Genomic DNA, 20,857 nt, shown 5'->3' on the forward strand with positions numbered 1-20,857 from the left:
CCCTTAAAATAAACATTTTATTTATTGTATTTCTCCAACAAATTATTGCGTATACGTAGGGATGGCCACGATTCGGTTCGAACTGAATCGGACACTATAGCAATCGAATTAAAAGTTTTCGGTTATGATTCAGATCTAGAACCCAATATTTGGATTTCAATTTATTAAAGTTATGAATCAAAAAAATTGGATTCTGAACCGTGAACCGGCGGTTCCAGACCCGACTCGCGATTTTGAACCGTTTTTATTTTAAAATTTTATTTTTATTTTAAAATAGTCTAAATTCAACAATAAATGTATTTTATTTTTTCAGTTCGGAACATGAATCGTCTGTTCCGGAATTTTAATAAACTCTAAATATCGAGTTTCGATTCTAAATTGTAATTGGAATATTTCGGTTTGGTTGCTATATTGTTTATTTGGTTTGAACCAAATTATGGTCATAATTTGTTGGAGAAGAAAAATAAATAAAATATTTATTTTAAGGGTAAATATGTCCATTTAACATTTTAGGGGGAAAAACAGCCACTTGAATAATTGAGGGGGGAAAAGTACTATAAGTATATAACTCAGGGGAAAAAAGTGTCATTTTTCCTCCCTTCGATTAATGATTAAAGGATTTGTAAAAATTTTATTAACGGTTAATTTAGTTTGAAACTATCGGTCAATTGAAATTTAAAATATAGATATATAAATAATTAAATATATATGATGTTTGGACTTTATAAAATTTTAAATATAGATATATAAATAATTAAATATATATGATGTTTGGACTTTATAATTTGTGTTTTTATGTTTATAGTATTGTTATGGTATTGTGTTTGTATATTTTCTTATTGATTTATTATTATAGGTATTATTTTAATTGAATTTATTATTATGGGTATTATTTTAAAAATTTAAAATTTTAGCTTAAAAAACTTGTAATTGGCCGATTAATCCAAAAAAAAAAAAACATTTCCGTTAATTCGGTAATACAAAGTTCGGTTCGATTAACGGTCAAACCTTTAAAAACTTCGATTAAAACGCCGTCGTTTTTGTTGGGCGGGGAAATTTTCACCTATTCCATTTTGCTTTAACATAGATAGAGATAGAGATAGAGATAGGGATAAAGAATAGATATTATAACAAAATTTCACTTTGATGGCATAAACATTTTCATTAGTATCATTTGGAAAATAGTCAAATATGTCTTCAAACCAATTAAGTCTACTGAGAGTCAAATTTCAAATTTGTTTGTTACTAAACTAATAGTCTGATCAATTTGCCTGATGGGTTGCTGTTGCTTTGTTTTAATTTTTATTGTCTATAATGGTGTGTAATTTGCCGCTGCCTTGCAGTATAATCCATAGAAAACCGATTATTCACTTTATGATTTTAATAAAATTATATTAATTTAATTAATAAATTTTACTACACCCCAACATACAGAGATTTTGTTTTTTGTTTTTGTTTTTGTTTTTTTTTTTGTAATTATATTCTATTGGAAGTGCTAGCTAGCCTGATTGTAGTTGTCATCAGAGAAGTCTTTGTACATTAACTGTGGATGATTTCATGGAATAATCCAGAAACATGAGGCTGTTCTATGATGCATATATGATTATATGTACTGACATGCGGTGTAGTGTCACGTTTTTACTTTCTTTCTTTATCAGACGATAAAAGTTAGTTTTGTGGCTAGTAAAACGTTGTTATCATCCTAACTTTCTAAGTAAACATTAATGTTGTTTGTGACTAAATAAGCTTTGTGCACTTCTGAGCTCTGTCTCGGTATGATTTACTTAAATTAGCACAAATGATTGAGGTATAAATAACAATAAAGTATATTATAATATAATTTAAGACTGCTGTTTTAAATATATCATTATAATAATTACTTATGTGATTACAGATTTTATCTTTACATTGAAATTGTTTTATAGTTAATAAAGTTTAAACTTTCATGACAATTTGAAGTATGGGAAGTTACATTTTTTACTTGAAAAAAGTTTAGATCAACTTAGTTTATTTACTTGACGCTGCAATTTTTGCGAATGGAGTAGGATTTGGTGCAATTGTGCGAAATCATGCTAGACAGTTTGTGGTTGCTTACGTTGCTCGTCTAAACTGTGATCGCGACCCTCTGTTGGCTGAATCCATGACGGTGAAGGAAGCTCTTTCTTGGTTAAAGTATTGTCTTTTTGTTAATTTAGTTATTAAAACATATTGCCTTAATTTTTGTACTAGTTTTAATTTGTACTTGTTAGACCTTTCGTATACAGGTTTGATTGTAAAGCAATGTCGTGATATTGCTAGTGACATTAGGAACGTGTCCGTTCGCCGTGTCAAGCGGTCAGCGAATCATGTGGCTCATGTGTTGGCACGGGTAACTGGTTCTTCGTTTATCTTAGGGTCATGTTTGTTTGTTCCACCACCACGTAGAGCATTTCATGATGTTTTGAAAGCAATTGTGATAGGATTGCTTTCAAAACAACGTGAAATGCTCTACTAATTGTGTCGACAGAATGTTGAAACACTCTTTGACTGCCCTATTTGAAGCACCCATAGCAAGCGCGTATACAAAATACCAACTTTATCCACAATTGACATATTTTTAGTAGATTGTAATCCCTATTTTGATTGCAAGTCTTGACACAATAGCTTAATAGTGATCACAATAACAATGATCAAGAGGTTCAGATCTAGAAGATGGCGGCTATTGCCATCTCAAACCTCCGGTGCCCTCGTTCTAGACGGCCATCGCTGTCGTGGTGCTTGGACAACATTAGTTGTCCGACGAGGACAACCTGTGCTGTAATTTTTTTTTTAATAATTTTTTTAAATTTGTTATTTTCTTAATTTCTAATAAATATATTTAAAAAAACACATATCAAATTTTTAAAGAAATAATCTGCTAAATTAGTTTTTTTTTTTATTTAAGAAACCCAATTGCATAATTTAACTAGAGTGAATTCCATTTTTGGTCATACTGTTATAGGGGCGTTTCCAATTTCAGTCCACTTTAATTTTTTTTGCCACTTTACAGCCACTGTTATTAAATGTGTTCCACTTTTAGTCCACCGTTAATATTTCCGTCAAGAAGCCGTATAATCAAAGGGTATTTTAGTCTTTTTATGTTTGTCTCTTCTCTTTTAATCTAGGCGCTTCGTCCTCCTCCTCCGATATTCGAATATGGCTCTTCGAACAACGAGAATGGGAAACCAAAGCTACATCGTTTCGTTCGTTCCAACATGGGCCGGCAAGGTTTCTTAGGTTTTAGGTTTAATGTTCTCATTTCTTTAGTCTAACATAGTCTTGGATGAGAAGAAATGTCAAAATACCCCTAGATTACACGGCTTCTTGATGGAAATACTAACGGTGGGACTAAAAGTGGAACACATTCAATAATAATGGTTATAAAATGACAAAAAAAATTAAGGTGGACTAAAATTGGAAACACCCCTATAATAGTAAGACCAAAAATGGAATTCACACATTTAACTAGTTTTCCTTTTTTCATGTACAATGACCCGGATCCGAAAAGGGAAGGTGGCGGGGCGAGATACGCGCGCGAGTGGCGTGACGAAGAGCGTTGGGCACTTGGGCGTTGTGACGCAGGGGTGAGGGTAAAAATAGTGAACTCTCTCTCTCTCTCTCTCTCTCTCTCTCTCTGAAAGTGTGTCTGTTTGGGAGTGGATGGTTGGCTTTGATTCTCTTCTCTTTCATCTTCTCTCTATCTTTCACACTCACTCTCTCTCTCTCTCTCCCCTGGTTTTGTGTGGTGAGGAGAGAACGCTTCTTCTCTCTCTCTCAATTTTTCTTTTCTTTTCCATTTTCCCCCTATTTTGTCGTTCTGCTTCTGTTTCCCTTTCCTTCTTCTCGTCTCCTTGCTAGCAACATTTGATCAAGGGGACCGGGGCAGCGTTTGGTGGTGGTGCCGGGATCAATGGAAATTCCGGCGTGTTTGCGGTGTTGCTGATGGAAGAAGGAGCGCCTCTCCCCCTCCTCCTCTCCTCATCCCAATCACCTTCATGCTCTTCCATATGATGGATTTTGATGCTGCCGGAATTTCTGTTTCCCGGGAGTCTGTCAGCGAAGGACCTTCATCTTTTTCTTCATCCCTCGACCAAGGTGCCTTCTCCTCTCTCTCTCTCTCTCTACTGCGTGCGTGTTTTTTCCTTTTGAGAGGTGAGATTAGAGCTGAAAGTTGATGACACTCTTGTAATTTCAGTATAAATCCACGCGGATTTCGTTGCTTATCGAGAACCGGGGTTAAATAAAGGGGGGAGAGAGACTGAGAGAGATTGCTGCTTGATATTTCCCGAGATTGATGTCAGTGTTTTGTTCCCATTGTAAAGTTTATATTTTTATACTCCGTATTTAGAAAAATAACATGCTTTTATCATTGTCTTTTAAATATTGTTGTTGTTGTTGTTTTCTTTTCGAGTCCATAGAAAAAAAATAATAAAAATCCGTACAGGAATGATAGCCTTACTGCACTAAAGAATTTGAACATGATATAAGCATTCTATGGATCCAATGCAAATCTCTTTTCTGAATCGCATAGGAAGCGCACAGGACAGCTCTGAAATTTAAAGGAAAATTTCTCTATGAATGCAAGAGCTTTTCTTTTTTTCCTTTTTGTTTCATGGTAATTATGTTTTCTACTATAAATGCAAACTTCCCAGATTTTCTGCCACTTGCTTGAACCTCAACACTTTACTAATTTAAATGAGGAACTCCTTGTTGCTTTTAATTTTTGAAATTTAATGTATTTGCAATCTTTTTGCAGTTGAATTAGGTTTCTTGTATTGGTTATGAGTTTATTTTGTAAATCCTTAGATAAGAGTAATATCCATGGTAGTTGATTTTAAAAGATGTAGAGCTTACAAGATTTTTAAGAAATTTATAGAAGTGAGTTCATTTAATTTGAAACAATATCTATTACATTATTGTTATAGTTGATGCTAAATTAATTACTAATCTTTTGGTATGTCAGAAACCTTGTGGCAAATAGACTTGACATCAAGGCAACCAATGGAGTCTGCACAATATCCTGTCCGTGATGGTGAACCAGATTGTTCCTACTACATGAGAACTGGTCTTTGTAGATTTGGAACAACTTGCCGATTTAATCATCCTCCTGATAGGAGACTGGTAAGGGCTACCTATCTAAAGCAAATGCAAATAAATAAATAGGCTAAAGGGGCCACTAGAAAGTTTACTTTCCATTTGTATGACTGTCATACTTGGGGCTTATGCTAGGAGTCCCAAAAGTAGAAAAAGAAGAATTTTCACAAGTTTAATCCACATATAGGTATCATTGTACCATTACCTCTCTATCTGCAGTGTTGAGTAAACTGCAACTGTCATTGTCATGAATTTAGGCCATATCAATCAAGGATTTTTCAGTGACAAATGGCAATGGGCTCTTGATGAAAACACAATAAACATAATTGAACATTTGATGCCCTATAAGATTGACATGTGTAACTAAACTTCCATTTTTTGCACGTGAGTTAGATGGAATGAGCATATGTTATGTTCTCTCGCCATGGTCAAGAAAACATAAGCAAAAATGAACAAAGAATAATAGTTGGAAAAGGAAAAGAAGAAAACATTAGGTTTGCTTGAGACCCAAAACTCTCTTAGACCCTTTTTGGGATTGAATTTCTGCGTGCCATTATTCTAAATAATACTCCCTTTTATAGGGTTGATTACAAAGATTCCTAAACTAAGAATGATTAATTATTTGGTAGTTTCTAAATGATTAAACTACCTAAACTAATTCAAAGACCAAAAGTAATAAGTTAAATAACTATTTAGTAGTTTCTAAATATCTAAACTATGTAATGCAATAGTAATAAAATAAGACTTCCTAAATAATCATGGCCCCAGCATGTATCATCATATATTGATGTGAAATCTTCTGAAACGACACCCCTCTCTGTTAGGCATGTACTTGTACCATTTTTTGGAATTTATACTCTTATTATTATGTTTGTGATTTCTGTTGTATGTTAGTTGCATATCTGTTTTCATGTTAATGTGTTATAGATTTACTAGTATTCTAGTTTTCAGTCTCCATATACTGTTTATTATATATGCTTGTATTATTTAATTTCTACTTGGGAAATTGGTGGACTTACAAAGGATCAAATGCAGGCCATTGCCACTGCAAGGATGATAGGTGAATATCCAGAAAGAGTAGGGCAACCTGAATGCCAGGTATCGAATCCCAAGTTCATGTCTGTTTTTATGCTATTTGGCTAACCAGACAGACAATTTTGCATATATCATGAACCAGGACCTGAATCATGTATTTTATCAGCTATTTAATGGCTCAATAAGGTTCTAGCTTTGCTGGAGACCACAGCTTTAATAAATTATATTTAACTTGCAATAACTATTTGGACTGCTGCTCAGTATTACTTGAAGACTGGAACTTGCAAGTTTGGAATTACGTGCAAGTTTAACCATCCTAGAGAGAAAGCTGGTATTGCTGGAAGAGTTGCTCTAAATGTCTTGGGCTATCCACTTCGCCCGGTTGGTCTTCTATTTGCTCTTTTATTGGCTAAATTATTTACCAGAATTCAATATAAGTGAAACAAGTCAAAGAAATGCCAAAATGTCCCGTGGGCTACTAAATTTAAAAAAAATATATTTCAGCATACTCACATGAGAGCAACTCATTATTTAATTCATTTTTTTTCTTTTAATGATGACTGCTGATCATAAGAAACACCACAATATTGATAAACACTTTAACCCACTACTATATTACACTTTTAGGAATCTTCCATGCACTTAGGGCGTGAAGTGTATGCCACTAGCTTGATATGTCGGAAGGATGCTATTGTCTTGACATATAATTTATGTATGAAAAGTTAACATTATGGTATTGCCTTTTTGTTATTGATGCAGAATGAGACTGAATGTGCCTATTATATGAGAACTGGACAATGCAAGTTTGGAGGCACTTGTAAATATCACCATCCTCAGCCATCTAGTATGATGGTATCTCTACATGGTTCTCCTGTTTATCCACCTGTCCGTTCCCCAACTAGTCCTGGTCAGCTATCATATCCACTGTCAAGACCTTCTTTTATTACCAGTCCACGTTGGCAAGGCCCTTCAAATTACTCACCCTTGATGGTGCCTCAGGGCATGGTATCAGTTCCAGGATATGCATATAGTGTGAGCTTTTACTTTGGTTGCTTTTTGCTGAATGGTTCAAAATTTCTTTTCTTGATTATGCTTCTCCTGATTGAATAGGTTTATGGCTTCTTTTATTATTATTATTATTATTATTATTATTATTATTATTATTATTATTATTATTATTATTATTATTATTATTAATTTATTTCAGAGTAAAAGAGTCACTATGTAATGTTGCTACTAGGCTCCAAGCTCCATATATCCTTTATATAGGTTAAGAAAAGAGGAATAAGAAAGGCTAGATATTTTGGTGGTCCTTTGGGATGTGACTTCAACCTAGCAGTAGTTTATATTATGCAAGCATTGGTGATACTGAGTTAAGTAGTTATAAATTTCAACTGGGTAAAGTTGCAGACTTATGGTAGACATATGATAGATGCTCTATGGATTAAATGGAAAGATAGGATAGAAGACTACTTATGTTTTCAAATGAAGAGGTTCTCTATGAATACTGGAGTAGTGACCTCAAATCATAGCCAGTCGAAGGATGCGTTATGTCTTACTGCTTCATGTATTGTGGCTGTCAACTGGCATCTAAAATGATTAAAGCTTGTGTTGAGCTTTATGTTGTAATGTTGCAATATTTTTGAGAAGATCATTACCAATTGAACAAAGCGCTCTGTCAAAGTTGGCTGTTATGTAGGAACACCTCAATTGTCTGTGAAAGTCTCCACTTGTTACCAGCATTTTCAACCAAATTAGTTTCTTTCATGCCCTTATACTCATGGGCTTCTGTCTCATTTCATATGAGGTATGTGAAAATTATTGGAATATATAAATTTTAATTTCTTATTTGATGGCTATTTTTTAGGGTCAGCTCGGTTCAGTTTCTTCCGCTGAAGGCCAGAAATTAACAGCAGGAAGCAGTCAGGTTTATGGAACCTCTCGTGCAATTGAGGTAACAGCCATGATATCTCAAGGGATCAATTTTTCGTATAGTGCCTGGTTCTTTACCTGTGGAGTATTATTCTTTGCAGAGAGAGAATGTCTTCCCTGAACGGCCTGGCCAACCAGAATGCCAGTTCTACATGAAGACTGGAGACTGCAAGTTTGGTTCAGTTTGTAGGTTCCATCATCCGAGGGAAAGACTGATTCCTCCTCCTGATTGTATGCTGAGTCCTATTGGGCTTCCCCTACGCCCAGTAAGTTAATCTCTATTTGTCTTGATTTTATTTGGTGTGTGTCTCAACAATAAACTAGTTGAACAAACTTCTATATATATTTTTGAAGTAGTTTTGAAGCTCTTAATATGATTTCCTTCTATAATGTGTCTGTAACAGTCTGCAAATAGCTCTTGTGTGCTTTTTTAGATGTCTGTTCTGATTTTGGTTCTCCTTGTGGGATGTTTATGTTGCTTGTGGATAATTTTCTTGAATGTGGAAACATTTTATCATGGGCATTAATTTTATTTGGCAATGTTGATCTGTACACCCTGTATTGGATCTTTGGAAGGAGTAAAGGTTTGCTTTGATCTTGGCTTTGCAAGATGCTTCATTTATTTATTTGTTTTTTTTTTTTTTTTTTTTTTTTTGTTTTTTTTTTTTTTTTTTGTTTTTGTTTTTGTTTTTTGTCTTTTGTCTTTTGTCTTTTGTTTTGTTTTGTTTTGTTTTGTTTTTTTTTTTTTTTTTTTAAATTTCAAGGAGGTAAAGAGTAGCAGCTATACAAGATACCTATAAGGGATCATTGCTAGACTCTTTCATTAGTAGTTTGTCCTTGCTGCTGTGCTTCTGGGTTTTCCCATAAACCTACCTTAGTAGTACCTTGTATTTTATCTAAAGGTTTAACTAAAAAAGCACTTCCCTTTAATCTATAACCAATAAAGCATGCTCCAACTGTAACATGAGCAAAAACAACAATTTTGTTGTTTGTTGATTCTGAATCCCACATAAGTTTGTGCCCTTATATTTGGCATGCTTGGCTGGTAAGTAGAGTTAACCTTATCTAGGTTTTGTTTACTTTCCAAATTATGCACCAGAACATTTTTTTGGGCGTAAGCGTAAATCTGTTCTTTTTTCCTCTTTTCTTTTTCCCTCCCCAATTTGAGCTCATATTCAACATAAAGTATAAGTACAAATTTTGAAATTGCTGATAAGTATTAGTAATACTCCGTATTCAATAGTTACTAGGCAAAAGATGATTGGGTTAATTGTTCCTGCTATGCCCTTTATATCTAGACTTATAAAAATCCAATAATGGAGTTGGACAAGCCCAAAATAGGATCTTTTATTTCATTGTCTGTGTTTTGTAGGGAGAACCAATTTGTATTTTCTACTCCCGATATGGGATCTGCAAGTTTGGTCCAAGTTGCAAGTTTGATCACCCAATGGGAGTTTTTGCTTACAGTCTCTCTCCATCACCTTCAACTGATGCTCCTGCTGGTCAGTTTTTGTTGGGTTCATCATCAGGAACTGGTGCTTTGACTTTGTCTTCAGAAGGGCTTGTTGATGCAGGCTCCACAAACCCCAGGCGACTGCCATCTGGTGATAATAACATTGAAACAGAAGAATGACTTTTCCCTCATATACAGTCAGCTTCACCATCTTCAAACTTTTTAAGAATTAAAACAGTTGCCTGTAAATTCATTTCCATTGCTGGAAATGTACAGAATTCAGTTAAAGTCATTCTGTGCTGAAAATGCATTTCACTTGACAATGTTGACTTTGGTGCCTTGTATAAATCTTCATATATTATTGCACTTGGTGAAATCGACCATGAAAAGTTTGGGTTGGTGTAGTGGCCAAGTGCTCACCTGTTGACTGTTAGACCATGGGTTCAAGTCATGGAAAGTCTCTGGAAACAGAGGTAAAGTTGCGCATGCCTTGTTTCCCTATACCGTAATGATGTGGAAACCTTACAACCCGCCCCATGCTTTGGTGAAATCAACCACGATTGTCTCGTCTATTTTAAAAGCCCTTTTTCTAATGCGAATCAATTTCTCCTGTCTCCTGCTTATACAAATACAAGCTTGAATCTGTCAGTTAATTTTCTACCTGTGCCTATCTTTGTTCTTTATCATTCTGTTTTCTTTAAAAATTTAACCTCTGCAGCCTTTAAGAATTGTCAGCATTATTAGTTGCCATCCTTTGTACGAATGAATAGCATTTTGATAAGCTGGAATTCTATTCTCTATTTTGGTTTGTCTTATTCTTACTTTGGCAGAAAGGTATTCTCTGCAAGACTTCTATGAAGGATATTCTGGTGATTCCAGAAGTCAACAAAGAAGAGAAGCTCCTTAGTAGAAAGTTTGTGGAACATGGACATTTCCTATATGAAGATCAGACCGGTCTATCCCTTAAGCTGGAAATTACCAAAACTGTGTATAGGTAATTTTGAATATAATGCTGTAAGTTTCTTAAAAAGGCATGCTCTTAATAGTTACCTAAGAATAAAATATTGATGATTAACCATCATTTTCAAAGTTTGGGTCTTGGATTGGATGATTGGACAGCATGTGTTGGATCCTGGTTGCTTTTAGGCCATTTTTGGATAGCATGTGCCGGATGGTTGGCCGCTCCAAGGTACATATGTATTACAGCTGATGGTTAAATTGCGAGCTAGCACCCTTATTCCAATTCAATATCCAAATCCTATTTAATCACATATTGTAAACGTTTGTAATCATGTTATGCCTATTCTATAGATTAAGATTTATCCTTTTGTCATAGAACACTGTATGTTCTTCATGATGTGGGCTTTTCAATTCAACTATGTACTGAATGAGATGATATTTTCTTTCCCGAGTCAGGTAGTACTTTTGATACTGTAGATTGAATACTGTGAGTTAATACCCTTTATAGACATAATTGACTTTTTGCAACTTGATTTGGTTCAAAGAGCTAAGAACTGCTCGTGAATGAGTTGTCATGTCAGATGGCAATATGAAAGTACCGGCCAACAAATTTTGGCATGTGGCTTGAATCACCTTTGCTATATAAAACTTGCAAACTTTTTTTATTACCGCAGTATTTCATAACTTGATGTAATGCTCTATTGTTTAGTGAAGGATTGGTAATTGATGGAGTTGTCTTCCGAGTAAAGTGCCTTCCGTGCTTCTTTTGCTTGTTTTCATTCTAACCTAGAGATCGAAAAACACCTGCTGTTGCTTCTTTTGCTTTAGGGAGAAATTAGGTCATACGGAATAAATGATCATCAAGCGATAGACTAAATATGTAATTTTCACTTGCTCTGAAGTAATGACTTTTTCTTGCTCCCGTTTTTTATATAAGTGCGGGAGTCTTATGATGATGTCCGAACTATCTGTCTTGCAGTTGTATTGCATATAATGATATGCTTATGAGTGCACTATACTTTCCCGGTTATTTTCATCCCACTAGTTTGATCACTTGCAGTTGAGACCTAGTCTTTCAGCAGGAGCCTTGTTGACTCCAGGACGAGCATACCACTTGATGAAAAACTTCAAAGAGTTCTCGGGACCAGTACTACTCAGAAGCAACTGCTTTTTCTGAATTTCATCGAGGTGTATATCTGCATCAGGTGGGAAACTCAACGAACGATACCCTTTGATTTGTATCGCAAACTTTAATCAACTCCGGGGAGTCTTGAAGACTGAGTAGAGAATGACTTACAAACGTGAGTTGTATATGCTTTCTCTATTGTGACAAATCTGATTTCTCTGTATATTTGTTGTCTTCCACAAGCTCCTCTTTTGTGACTGTTTCCTTGGAACTCATTGGTCAACATTCCATATTTAAAATAAAAAACATCATTTGTGCAGTAATGAAGATGTTCTTCTGCATGGAATTTCTGTCAATGTTGTTGGAGTTTATTTGTCATTATATTTATCCTATTTTCTGCTGTGGTGAGGGAAGTAGTTTGAACTTTGAATAGCTCATGTTCTGATTGTAAACTGATGCTACTTATTACCAATGCTCTGAACACAAATTAGAATGTGCAGGATGCAATGGTCCTAAAAACACATGTAATTGTGTAACCCGTTTCTGTAGTCTGAGTATGGTACGAACTTAAAGGTGTCTCGTTCAATTAGGATCTGCTCAGGATATCTCGTGGTTTAACTTAAAAAAAAAAAAAAAATCGACTTCACTGGGCTATTCCCGAATTCCATAAATCTGTTCCCAAACTTGAGAAAGTAAATTGAGTCAATCTAATTTCATGATTTAACATCAAACTATATATTTATGCACACAATGAATTTAACCAAACTCAAATGCTCAATGATTGTGATAGGAATCGAACTTATAATACATTTAAGGTGACGATTAACACTAGTACCTTATACATTAGGCACAATTAAAAAACTTTTGAAGTTGTACCGCGTATTATGTGTGCATTTATCCCTGTTGTATCTGGTTGTGATAACACTGAGATCGCAGGGCCGTCCCTGGGCATGTCTGCCCAGGGCCCCCAAAATTTTGGGGGCCCCTTAATTAAAAAAAAAAACATAGCATATATACACACTGTAACCAAAGCCCACAGTGGCAAAGTTCATGAACCTTTCTTTTAAAAACCAAAGCCCACATACACATCGTAACCTTTCTTTTAACACACGAAATACCTATAACCTATTAAATATTACTATATAACCTATATTAGCCTAATCTAAATTCTAAAGTACACAAACAGAAAGTTGGAAAGACAAACTGCGGAAGAGACGAGACTCACAACAGACTAAACTACAACACTGCCTAGCAGCTTAGGTATTTGACCTTTTATTCTTTTAATTTGAGGGTGCTATTTGTGAATTCTAGGTATTTGAATTAATTCAAATATTGAATTTTTTTTTGAATTTGAATGTTTGTGTATTTGAACTAGATTAGGTAATTCAAATTTGGGAAAGACGACAGATTCTACTCGTGTGATACTGATTCTCCAATTCTCAAACTCTCAAGTTCTTCAATTCTCTTGATAGGTAATTAAAATTACGTATTATTTTACAGTTCTTGTTTATTGTTTTATTTACATGACTTAATAATTCTGATTTCATAATAATATATTCAAGAATTTGTTTCTTGATTAATTATTTATTCATAGAGTTTCTAAATAAATTTTTATTTTTTCCTTAGGATTTTATGTCTTCTAGAAAATATTCATTTGAGTTTGAGAAGCGTAAAAAGAAAAAAAGAATTGAACAACTAACTCAATCTCAAAAGGGGGCTCTTAAAAATTTTATTACAACAAAAAACTCAAATAGATGAGCAAAAAGATGATGTCAAGGAAAAATTGTTAGATGCTAATCTTCATATAGAAGATCAAGATGATTGTGATATTGGAAAGAATTTAAATGATAATGTGCGCAACGATGACAGGTATCACTGTGACAATGAAAATAATAAGAATGTTGATAATTGTTTAGATGATGTTGGTCACAGTGATAAACCAAATGATTTGCTTTTATTTGACATATACGATCAAGTATGTTGCAAGAGAAACTGAATGGATTAGCTTTAATCTCTATTGAAAATGACATTTTCGAAGAAGTTGATATCAAAAGCTTGGTGGATGATTTTGCGTCTAAATGTGCACGACGCATGTCACTTTTTAAATGAAATTTTAGATGAATTTTTTATACAATATTTATATTTTAAATTTTTGAAAACAACTTTTTGAACAATTATTATTTATATATAAAAATTAATTGAAAAAGGGGTCCAAATTAAAATATTGCACAGGACCCCAATTTTTATTGGAACGGCCCTGTGAGATCGTTATTTGTTTTGTTTTACATGTAAGGATCAAATCTGTATTCCAAAAATTATAAATTTATGTTGTTGAATCACAATATTTTTAGCTAAATTTTCATAATTTTAGTTAAGAGTTAATTTCACCAAAGGTCTCATGTCTTTGGAGATAATTCCAAATTTAGTCTCACACTATTGTTTTTGCCCTTTAACATCATAGACTTTTTTTTTTTTTTTTTTTTTTTGGATACTTTCAGTCCTTTTCATATTTTTAGTAAGGACATTTTTGTCTTTTGTTATATTTTCAGTTTAATTGATTTAGAACTTTAGGTAACCTATGATTTTTAGTAACCATATTTTTCAATCGGTTTTTAGTAAAGTCATAAACTAATTAAACCGGTTGAAACAGGAAAAATAACAAAAGAAAATATGAAGAGACACAAATGCCTTAGTTAAAATAGAAAAAATCATGACAAAGATAGCGTTTAATGTTTAGGTTAAACAAAAGGGTAAAGAAAATAAAATAAAAATTTTATTCCTGAGGACTCCGGAATAGGTTAATACCAGGGGGCCAGGTAATAGCTATTATCTTACTTGAGGGAATAGGCTATTACTAGGAATATTATTCCTGGGAATACAAATGTTGCCGAATAGGCCTATTACTGGGAATGTTATGGCATTTCAGACCTATTCCGTGAACCAAATGAGCCATATATAAAAGTGTCCAAAAAAATAATAATATGTATAATTGACTTTATTACAATGCAATATTCGCCTTCACTAAGACTTGAAGTCACAACTTCTCATATAAAAGAACAACTTAGTGACACTAGATGACAAAGTACTTTGGCAATTCTTTTAGTTAATAAGAAATATAATTAGGAGATAATCCCAATCCGCGAGCGGGTTACGTGTCTTGTCTTGGCTTCTTGAAACAATGAAACGTGAGTTGTTCAACATAATTCTCTTGATGTTGAATAATGTGGGAGGGATTTGGTTCATTGCCCACAAATAATTAAAGCTTCATCAAACACTTGTTTGTTGGAGCAGTTGCATTTCAATTATATGGCTGCCAGATTTTTGTTTTGCTTTCAAGAAGACCCATCCTGCTCACTAAATCGAATTGAACCTTGCTAAAATTACAATGTTTGATTAAAATTTCTGCTTCCACCCAGCAACCAAGTTAGTTAGACAGTTAACTGTGCACATTTGGTAGCGAACCTTGTGTTAGGTCAGTCCCCACAATAATAATAATAATAATAATAATAATAATAATAATAATAATAATACATTGATTATTAGTATTATTATCATTATAATTATTGTTGTTATTGCTGTTGTTATTAGTAGTATATTATTATTAGGAAAATTTGTCAAATAGACCTTCCAACTTTTGATGAAAACACAATTAAGCCTATTGATTTTATGACTTTTAGGTAGTCAACGACTGACCAACACAACCATTAGAATAACGAGAATATATGTGTTGTATTACTAGGGAATGCTTGCCTTTTCTCATCTATTTATACATATGTTGGATTAAAAACTCTACAAGGATTATAAAGCATAGAGTACCTCATATTGGGAGTCGCTGTTACATGATAAGCCCTAATCTTCGTTACATTATAAATACTAAGTTCAATCCTTATTAAAATCTTAAGTTGCTCTGAGTATCCTTCTTAGACTTTCATGATCCATTTACTTTATTGGCCCAGGCTTAATATGTCATCCATTAAAGCCATCAAACTTTAAAAAGTTCAAATTAAACATGCAAACTCAATAAAATCGTCCATCTAAACCATGTTTATCAATAACTAATAAGTTATTGATAAAATTACGACGACTTAACATGATTTTTGTTTACATAGTCGTCTGATGATCGCCGATCACTGTTCACTGCTGCTGATAATCACAGACCGTGATCTTTCTTCATATCTAAGAAAAACAGCGACGAACATGACAGGAAGGTGATGGATTAGGAAATTATTAAAAAATTTAAAATTTTAAAAATAATTTAACCAATATAATTGATAAAATTTCTACTCCGTATTTACTAATTACTAGCGCAAATTATGCCGTGGAAACGTGCTCACCATGCTTGGTGAACACGCTTCCAAACGACGTCGTTTTTGGCGTCGTTTAAAAAAAAAAAAAAAAAAACACTGTTCTATTAACGGCGTTAGGAAGGCAGTTATGATCAGACAACTCTTTGCGTTTGATTATTTCCTATTCGCAAATCGCTGAAGGCAATTGTGATCCGACATTCGCGATTCTTTCCTATTCGTGATGGAGGAGACGATGGTTCGAGGAGAAGATTCAACCGATATGATTTCTGCGATTCCAGGTTGCGTTTGATTTTATGCGTTTGATTTCGTTTGATTTATGAGATCATGGATTGTTGAAGATTTAGTTATTTTTATTGATATTTGTTCAGTATCTATGCAGTTTGAATGTTCATAATGGCCGTAAATGTGTATTAGTTCCATGTTTCTGTTATGAATTTTACAAAATGCAATTATGTATTTTCTGTTACAGAGTTATGAATTTTGATACTCTGTTCATGCATGTGATATGAATATTCATAATGTAATAGTAATATGTCCATAACATATTAACTGGTGTGTTACACTGCTTGCATATACTCAGTGAATGAAGATTGTGTTGGTGATTCAATAAGCAATGATCAAGCAGAGTTAAACATTGACATTGATGGCTCGTCTTCAAGTCCAGGTTCTTTTTATTAGTTGGTGTATCATGAATGTTGTTTCTTGTAGGTGTAGGTACTGATTCATGGTGATTATATGCAAATTGAATGTTGTGATTGGTATTAATAATCTGTTCACGTTATGAATTTACAGTTTGAGGTTATGAATTTTCCGTTATGTTATTATGAATTTTCCATATGAGGTTATGAATTTTATGTTATGAGGTTATGCATTTAATGCCATGAGTATCTATGCAACTTTGAATGCTCATAATGTCACAAATGTTATTGATATCCGGTTTTTGTTATGAACTTTCTTATATGATGTTATGAATTTTATTCTTTGTGATTATGAATGTTCTCACATGAGATTATGAATTCTATAGTGTAGCATATTACATTCATTATAGGTGAAATCCACATTCATAGTTTAGTAGTTGGTATAGGTGTGGTTATATTTTTGTTGCAATTGCAGTTGATGAAGACTTGGTGGGTGTTGTAGTAAGAAATGTTGACGAAGCTTTTGAGTTATATAATGGATATGCATACAGAGTTGGTTTTAGTGTGAGGAAAGGCCAACAACGTTATAAGGCATCTACTAAGTCAATTCAGATGAAGAGGTTCTTCTGTGCTAAGGCTGGGTATAAGCAGAAACCAAACAGTGGTGTTAAGCTTTATTCAAAGATTGATATGAGGACTGGATGTGGTGCATTTGTTCAGTTTGATGTGGGGGGTGATGGGATGTGGACAGTTACAAAACACTTGAAAGAGCACAATCACGAGTTATGTTCATTTGGCAAGAGTCATCTGCTTCGGTCGCATAGAAGAGTGGGAAACAATCAGCTTGAATATTTAAAAGACATGAAGAGTAGTGGTGTTGCATTGGCGGATGGTATGAGGTTTTTGAAACATCAGTCAGGGGGCTCTCCATTGGTTGGCTTTACCAACCGCGATGCTTACAATTCAATGGCTTCTGTGAGTTTGAAGTGTTTGGATGGATCGGATTCAAATTCTTTGGTTGAGATATTCAGGAGGAGGCAATCTAATGAGGCTGATTTCTTTTTTTGATTTCGAAGTTGATTTGGATGGAAGATTGTGTAGTTTTTTTTGGAGGGATGGTCAAATGAGAAGGGATTATGAGGTGTTTGGTGATCTGTTAGTGCATGATACAACATACCGCACTAACAAATATGATATGATTTGTGGTCCTTTTGTAGGGATGAACCATCATTGCATGAATGTAATGTTTGGTTGTGGTTTTTTGATGAATGAGAGGATAGAGTCATTTGCGTGGTTGTTTAGAGCGTTTTTAAGATCCATGGATGGCAAGTGTCCACAGACTATCATGACGGATCAATGTTCAGCTATGGCTGCTGGCATTTCCATGGTGTTTCCTACATCACGCCACCGTCTTTGCATATGGCATATTGGTGAGAATTCGAAGAAGCATATTAAGGCATTGAGGAATCATAAGGATTTTCTGGATATGTTTAATTGTGTGTTGAAATACACCGAGACTGAAGCTGAATTTGAGGTTTACTGGACAAGGTATGTTATTATGAATTTACATTATATAATTCTGAATTTTCTGTCATGTCATTATGGATTTTCTGTTATGTCATTATGTATTTTCTGTTATATGATTTATGAATTTTCTAATATGAGATTATGAATTCACAGTTATACAATTCTGGATTTCCTGTTATGTCATTATGTATTTTCTGTTATGTCATTATGTATTTTCTGTTATATGATTTATGAACTTTGTAATATGAGATTATGAATTCACAGTATTCAATTATGTATTTTCTGTTATGTCATTATGTATTTTCTGTTACATGATTATGAACTTTGTAATATGAGATTATGAATTTTCAGAATATGTGTAATAAACATGTGTTTTAACCTTTTCAGGATGGTTACAAAATATAATTGTCATAAGAATACATGGCTAGAGAAGCTTTATGACTGTAGGGAGAAGTGGTGTCCAGCGTTCAACAAGGATTATTTCTCCGGGGGTATTTTATCTTCGCAAAGGAGTGAAAGCACAAATCATGCAATTTCTAGGAGGCTGTCCAAGACTGCTGGTTTATGTGATTTTTATTCATCATTTGTGAGTGTTATATCTGAATGGAGAAGTAAGGAAAATGGCGAGGATTTCCGGTGTTCTCAAGGAGTACCCGCCATGATGTTGGATCATGTGAAACTCCTTTCACATGCTAGAGAGGTTTATACAATTGAGATATATTTTTTGTTCGAGGAACAATTTATGAAAGGTAGCTCTTGTTATCAAGAAATGGTGTTGAACGATGGTTGTAAGTGCAAGTATCACGTGTGGCGACCAGACATAGATATCATAAGGCATGAAGTAACCTTTAAGGCAATCAATTTGGATATATGTTGTAGTTGCAAGCTGTTTTCAGAATTGGGAATACTTTGCTGCCACTGCTTACGTATACTTCATGTGCACTGTGTTTCCAGTATTCCCGATAAATACATTCTAAAAAGATGGACTAAAAAGGCTGTTGAGCGTACAAACGTGGACATTGCATCTGTGTTTTATAATGGTGGTGTCCCTTCTTCAATTTGGGCTGTTGAGATTAGTAGGAAATTTCAAAGGCTTATTGTTTCTAGCCAAGATAACAGTGTTGCTAGACAATTATGTGATGAAGCCGTTGAGAATGCAAGGAAAAACATTGAAGCTGAGATTGGGGATGTGAACACTGAGGAGGGTGCTGTGTCTTCGTCAAGTGGTATTGTCCAAGACCCCTCAAGCCGGAGGGGTAAAGGTGTGAGAAATAAAAGGAGTAGTAGTGTTATTGAGAAGAAGTACAATGCAGCAAGGGGAAGAAAGAGCGCTGCAAACAAGCTTGCTTCAATTACAAAGGGCTCTGTCCAATCATTGGTCTTGGAAAATATTTCAGAGATTGCTCGTGATGGATATCTTGTACATCCAAGCACCGGGGGTTCACAATTTGTTCATTTTAATAAGAATGTAGACCACGATGTAGCTATAGACTGAGATCATGTTAACAGTATGTACTTATGAATTTTATGATTTTTAGATATAGGTTGAGAATTATGTGTCAGATTATGAATTTTCCTTTGCCAGTTTATGAACTTTCATTTACCAGTTTATGAACTTTCCTTTACCAGTTTATGAATTTTCCTCTATGTGATTATAAATTTTCCTCTATGTCTCAGATTATGAATCTTCCTTTATCTGATTATGAATCTTCCTTTATGTGATTATGAATTTTCCTATATGTGATTATGAATTTAGAGTATGTGCTTATGTATTTTATGCTATTCAGATTTTATGAGAATTATGTGTCAGATTATGAATTTTCCTTTTGCCAGTTTATGAACTTTCATTTACCAGTTTATGAACTTTCCTTTACCAGTTTATGAATTTTCCTCTATGTGATTATGAAGTTTCCTCTATGTCTCAGATTATGAATCTTCCTTTATCTGATTATGAATTTTCCTTTATGTGATTATGAATTTTCCCATATGTGATTATGAATTTAGAGTACGTGCTTATGTATTTTATGCTATTCAGATTTTATGAGAATTATGTGTCAGATTATGAATTTTCCGTTATTTGATTATGGATGTTACTTTATGTGATTATGAATTTTCCTTGTTGTCATTATGAATGTTATTTTAATCTATGTAACAATGAATTTCAGTTATAGCTAACACGTATACATTCATAATCTCATAAAAGAAAGTTCATAATTGCATAATAGAAAATTCATAATATGGTAGTTGAAAATTCATAAACTCTACATGATCCACATGTAATCTGAACTAAGAGCAATAGATTGTGTATTCATAGGTGCAAAATATCTGTGCACATTACAAAATATCAACAGTCAAGATTTGCTTCATGTTCACAACATATTCAAACACCAAAAAGCGGTATAGTTTCACTTCTTCTTTGAGAGATCCTTGGCTGCCTTCGTAACTCGCAATCTTTCAGTGTTCCTACCCCATGTGATAATGTTTGATGCGTATTTAGCTCTAAGCTCCCAAATGAAGTCAGCCTTCAAAAAAAAAAAATAAAAAGATGTTAAAAAACAAAACAAAAAAAAAAAAAAAAAAAAAGCAAATCTAAGTTGAAATTAATATATCTTATACTCTTACGTTTACATGGGTGCCTATCTTGAATCCACTGTCCCAATCTTGAACATTCCCCTTGTAGGACTCCATGTGTCGCATGACATATATGCCACAATCAATGACATTGTCAAGCTCCTTCCAAGGAATGGCCAAGTATGATACAGGAAGG

The 20,857-nt window shown here is 33.9% G+C and overlaps 3 protein-coding genes and 1 pseudogene across 7 annotated transcripts; all 4 read left to right on the plus strand.

Annotated features, from left to right (window-relative positions):
* Positions 1-3,659: 3,659 nt before the first annotated feature.
* Positions 3,660-9,921, plus strand: LOC109149616 (annotated as a pseudogene).
* On the plus strand, positions 9,898-11,941 carry LOC109149617. 5 transcript variants are annotated; one of them, XM_019297488.1, is made up of 4 exons: positions 9,898-10,005; positions 10,363-10,526; positions 10,623-10,721; positions 11,553-11,941. In XM_019297488.1, the coding sequence occupies exons 1-4, from the start codon at positions 9,970-9,972 to the stop codon at positions 11,554-11,556; spliced, it is 303 nt and encodes a 100-aa protein (XP_019153033.1). In that variant the 5' UTR covers positions 9,898-9,969; the 3' UTR covers positions 11,557-11,941. The 5 variants fall into 5 exon arrangements, with proteins under 5 accessions (XP_019153033.1, XP_019153030.1, XP_019153031.1 ...); XM_019297485.1 differs by having other exon boundaries at positions 11,572-11,941; XM_019297486.1 differs by having other exon boundaries at positions 11,575-11,941.
* A 4,708-nt stretch (positions 11,942-16,649) lies between these two features.
* On the plus strand, positions 16,650-17,631 carry LOC109149244 (protein FAR1-RELATED SEQUENCE 5-like). Its single transcript, XM_019296904.1, has 2 exons — positions 16,650-16,683; positions 17,039-17,631. The coding sequence occupies exons 1-2, from the start codon at positions 16,650-16,652 to the stop codon at positions 17,629-17,631; spliced, it is 627 nt and encodes a 208-aa protein (XP_019152449.1).
* Positions 17,632-17,908: 277 nt separating this feature from the next.
* LOC109149245 (protein FAR-RED IMPAIRED RESPONSE 1-like) lies at positions 17,909-19,585 on the plus strand. The gene is made up of 3 exons (XM_019296905.1): positions 17,909-18,111; positions 18,478-18,790; positions 18,884-19,585. The coding sequence occupies exons 1-3, from the start codon at positions 17,909-17,911 to the stop codon at positions 19,583-19,585; spliced, it is 1,218 nt and encodes a 405-aa protein (XP_019152450.1).
* The last annotated feature ends 1,272 nt before the right edge of the window (positions 19,586-20,857 follow it).

The sequence above is a fragment of the Ipomoea nil genome, unplaced genomic scaffold, assembly GCF_001879475.1.
Source record: "Ipomoea nil cultivar Tokyo-kokei standard unplaced genomic scaffold, Asagao_1.1 scaffold2159, whole genome shotgun sequence".
NCBI lineage: Eukaryota > Viridiplantae > Streptophyta > Magnoliopsida > Solanales > Convolvulaceae > Ipomoea > Ipomoea nil.

What these genes read in the sequence shown, in the direction of transcription:
- LOC109149617 (XM_019297485.1), top strand. Translation starts at nt 9,970, where the DNA reads ATGGGTTCAAGTCATGGAAAGTCTCTGGAAACAGAG. An exon ending in GAAAGTCTCTGGAAACAGAG is followed by an intron (nt 10,006 to 10,362) that starts GTAAAGTTGCGC and finishes TTACTTTGGCAG; the next exon opens with AAAGGTATTCTCTGCAAGAC. An exon ending in GGATGGTTGGCCGCTCCAAG is followed by an intron (nt 10,722 to 11,571) that starts GTACATATGTAT and finishes CTAGTCTTTCAG; the next exon opens with CAGGAGCCTTGTTGACTCCA.
- LOC109149244 (XM_019296904.1), top strand. Translation starts at nt 16,650, where the DNA reads ATGGTGATTATATGCAAATTGAATGTTGTGATTG. An exon ending in CAAATTGAATGTTGTGATTG is followed by an intron (nt 16,684 to 17,038) that starts GTATTAATAATC and finishes TTGCAATTGCAG; the next exon opens with TTGATGAAGACTTGGTGGGT.
- LOC109149245 (XM_019296905.1), top strand. Translation starts at nt 17,909, where the DNA reads ATGACGGATCAATGTTCAGCTATGGCTGCTGGCATTTCCATGGTGTTT. An exon ending in TTTGAGGTTTACTGGACAAG is followed by an intron (nt 18,112 to 18,477) that starts GTATGTTATTAT and finishes TAACCTTTTCAG; the next exon opens with GATGGTTACAAAATATAATT. An exon ending in TCCTTTCACATGCTAGAGAG is followed by an intron (nt 18,791 to 18,883) that starts GTTTATACAATT and finishes GATGGTTGTAAG; the next exon opens with TGCAAGTATCACGTGTGGCG.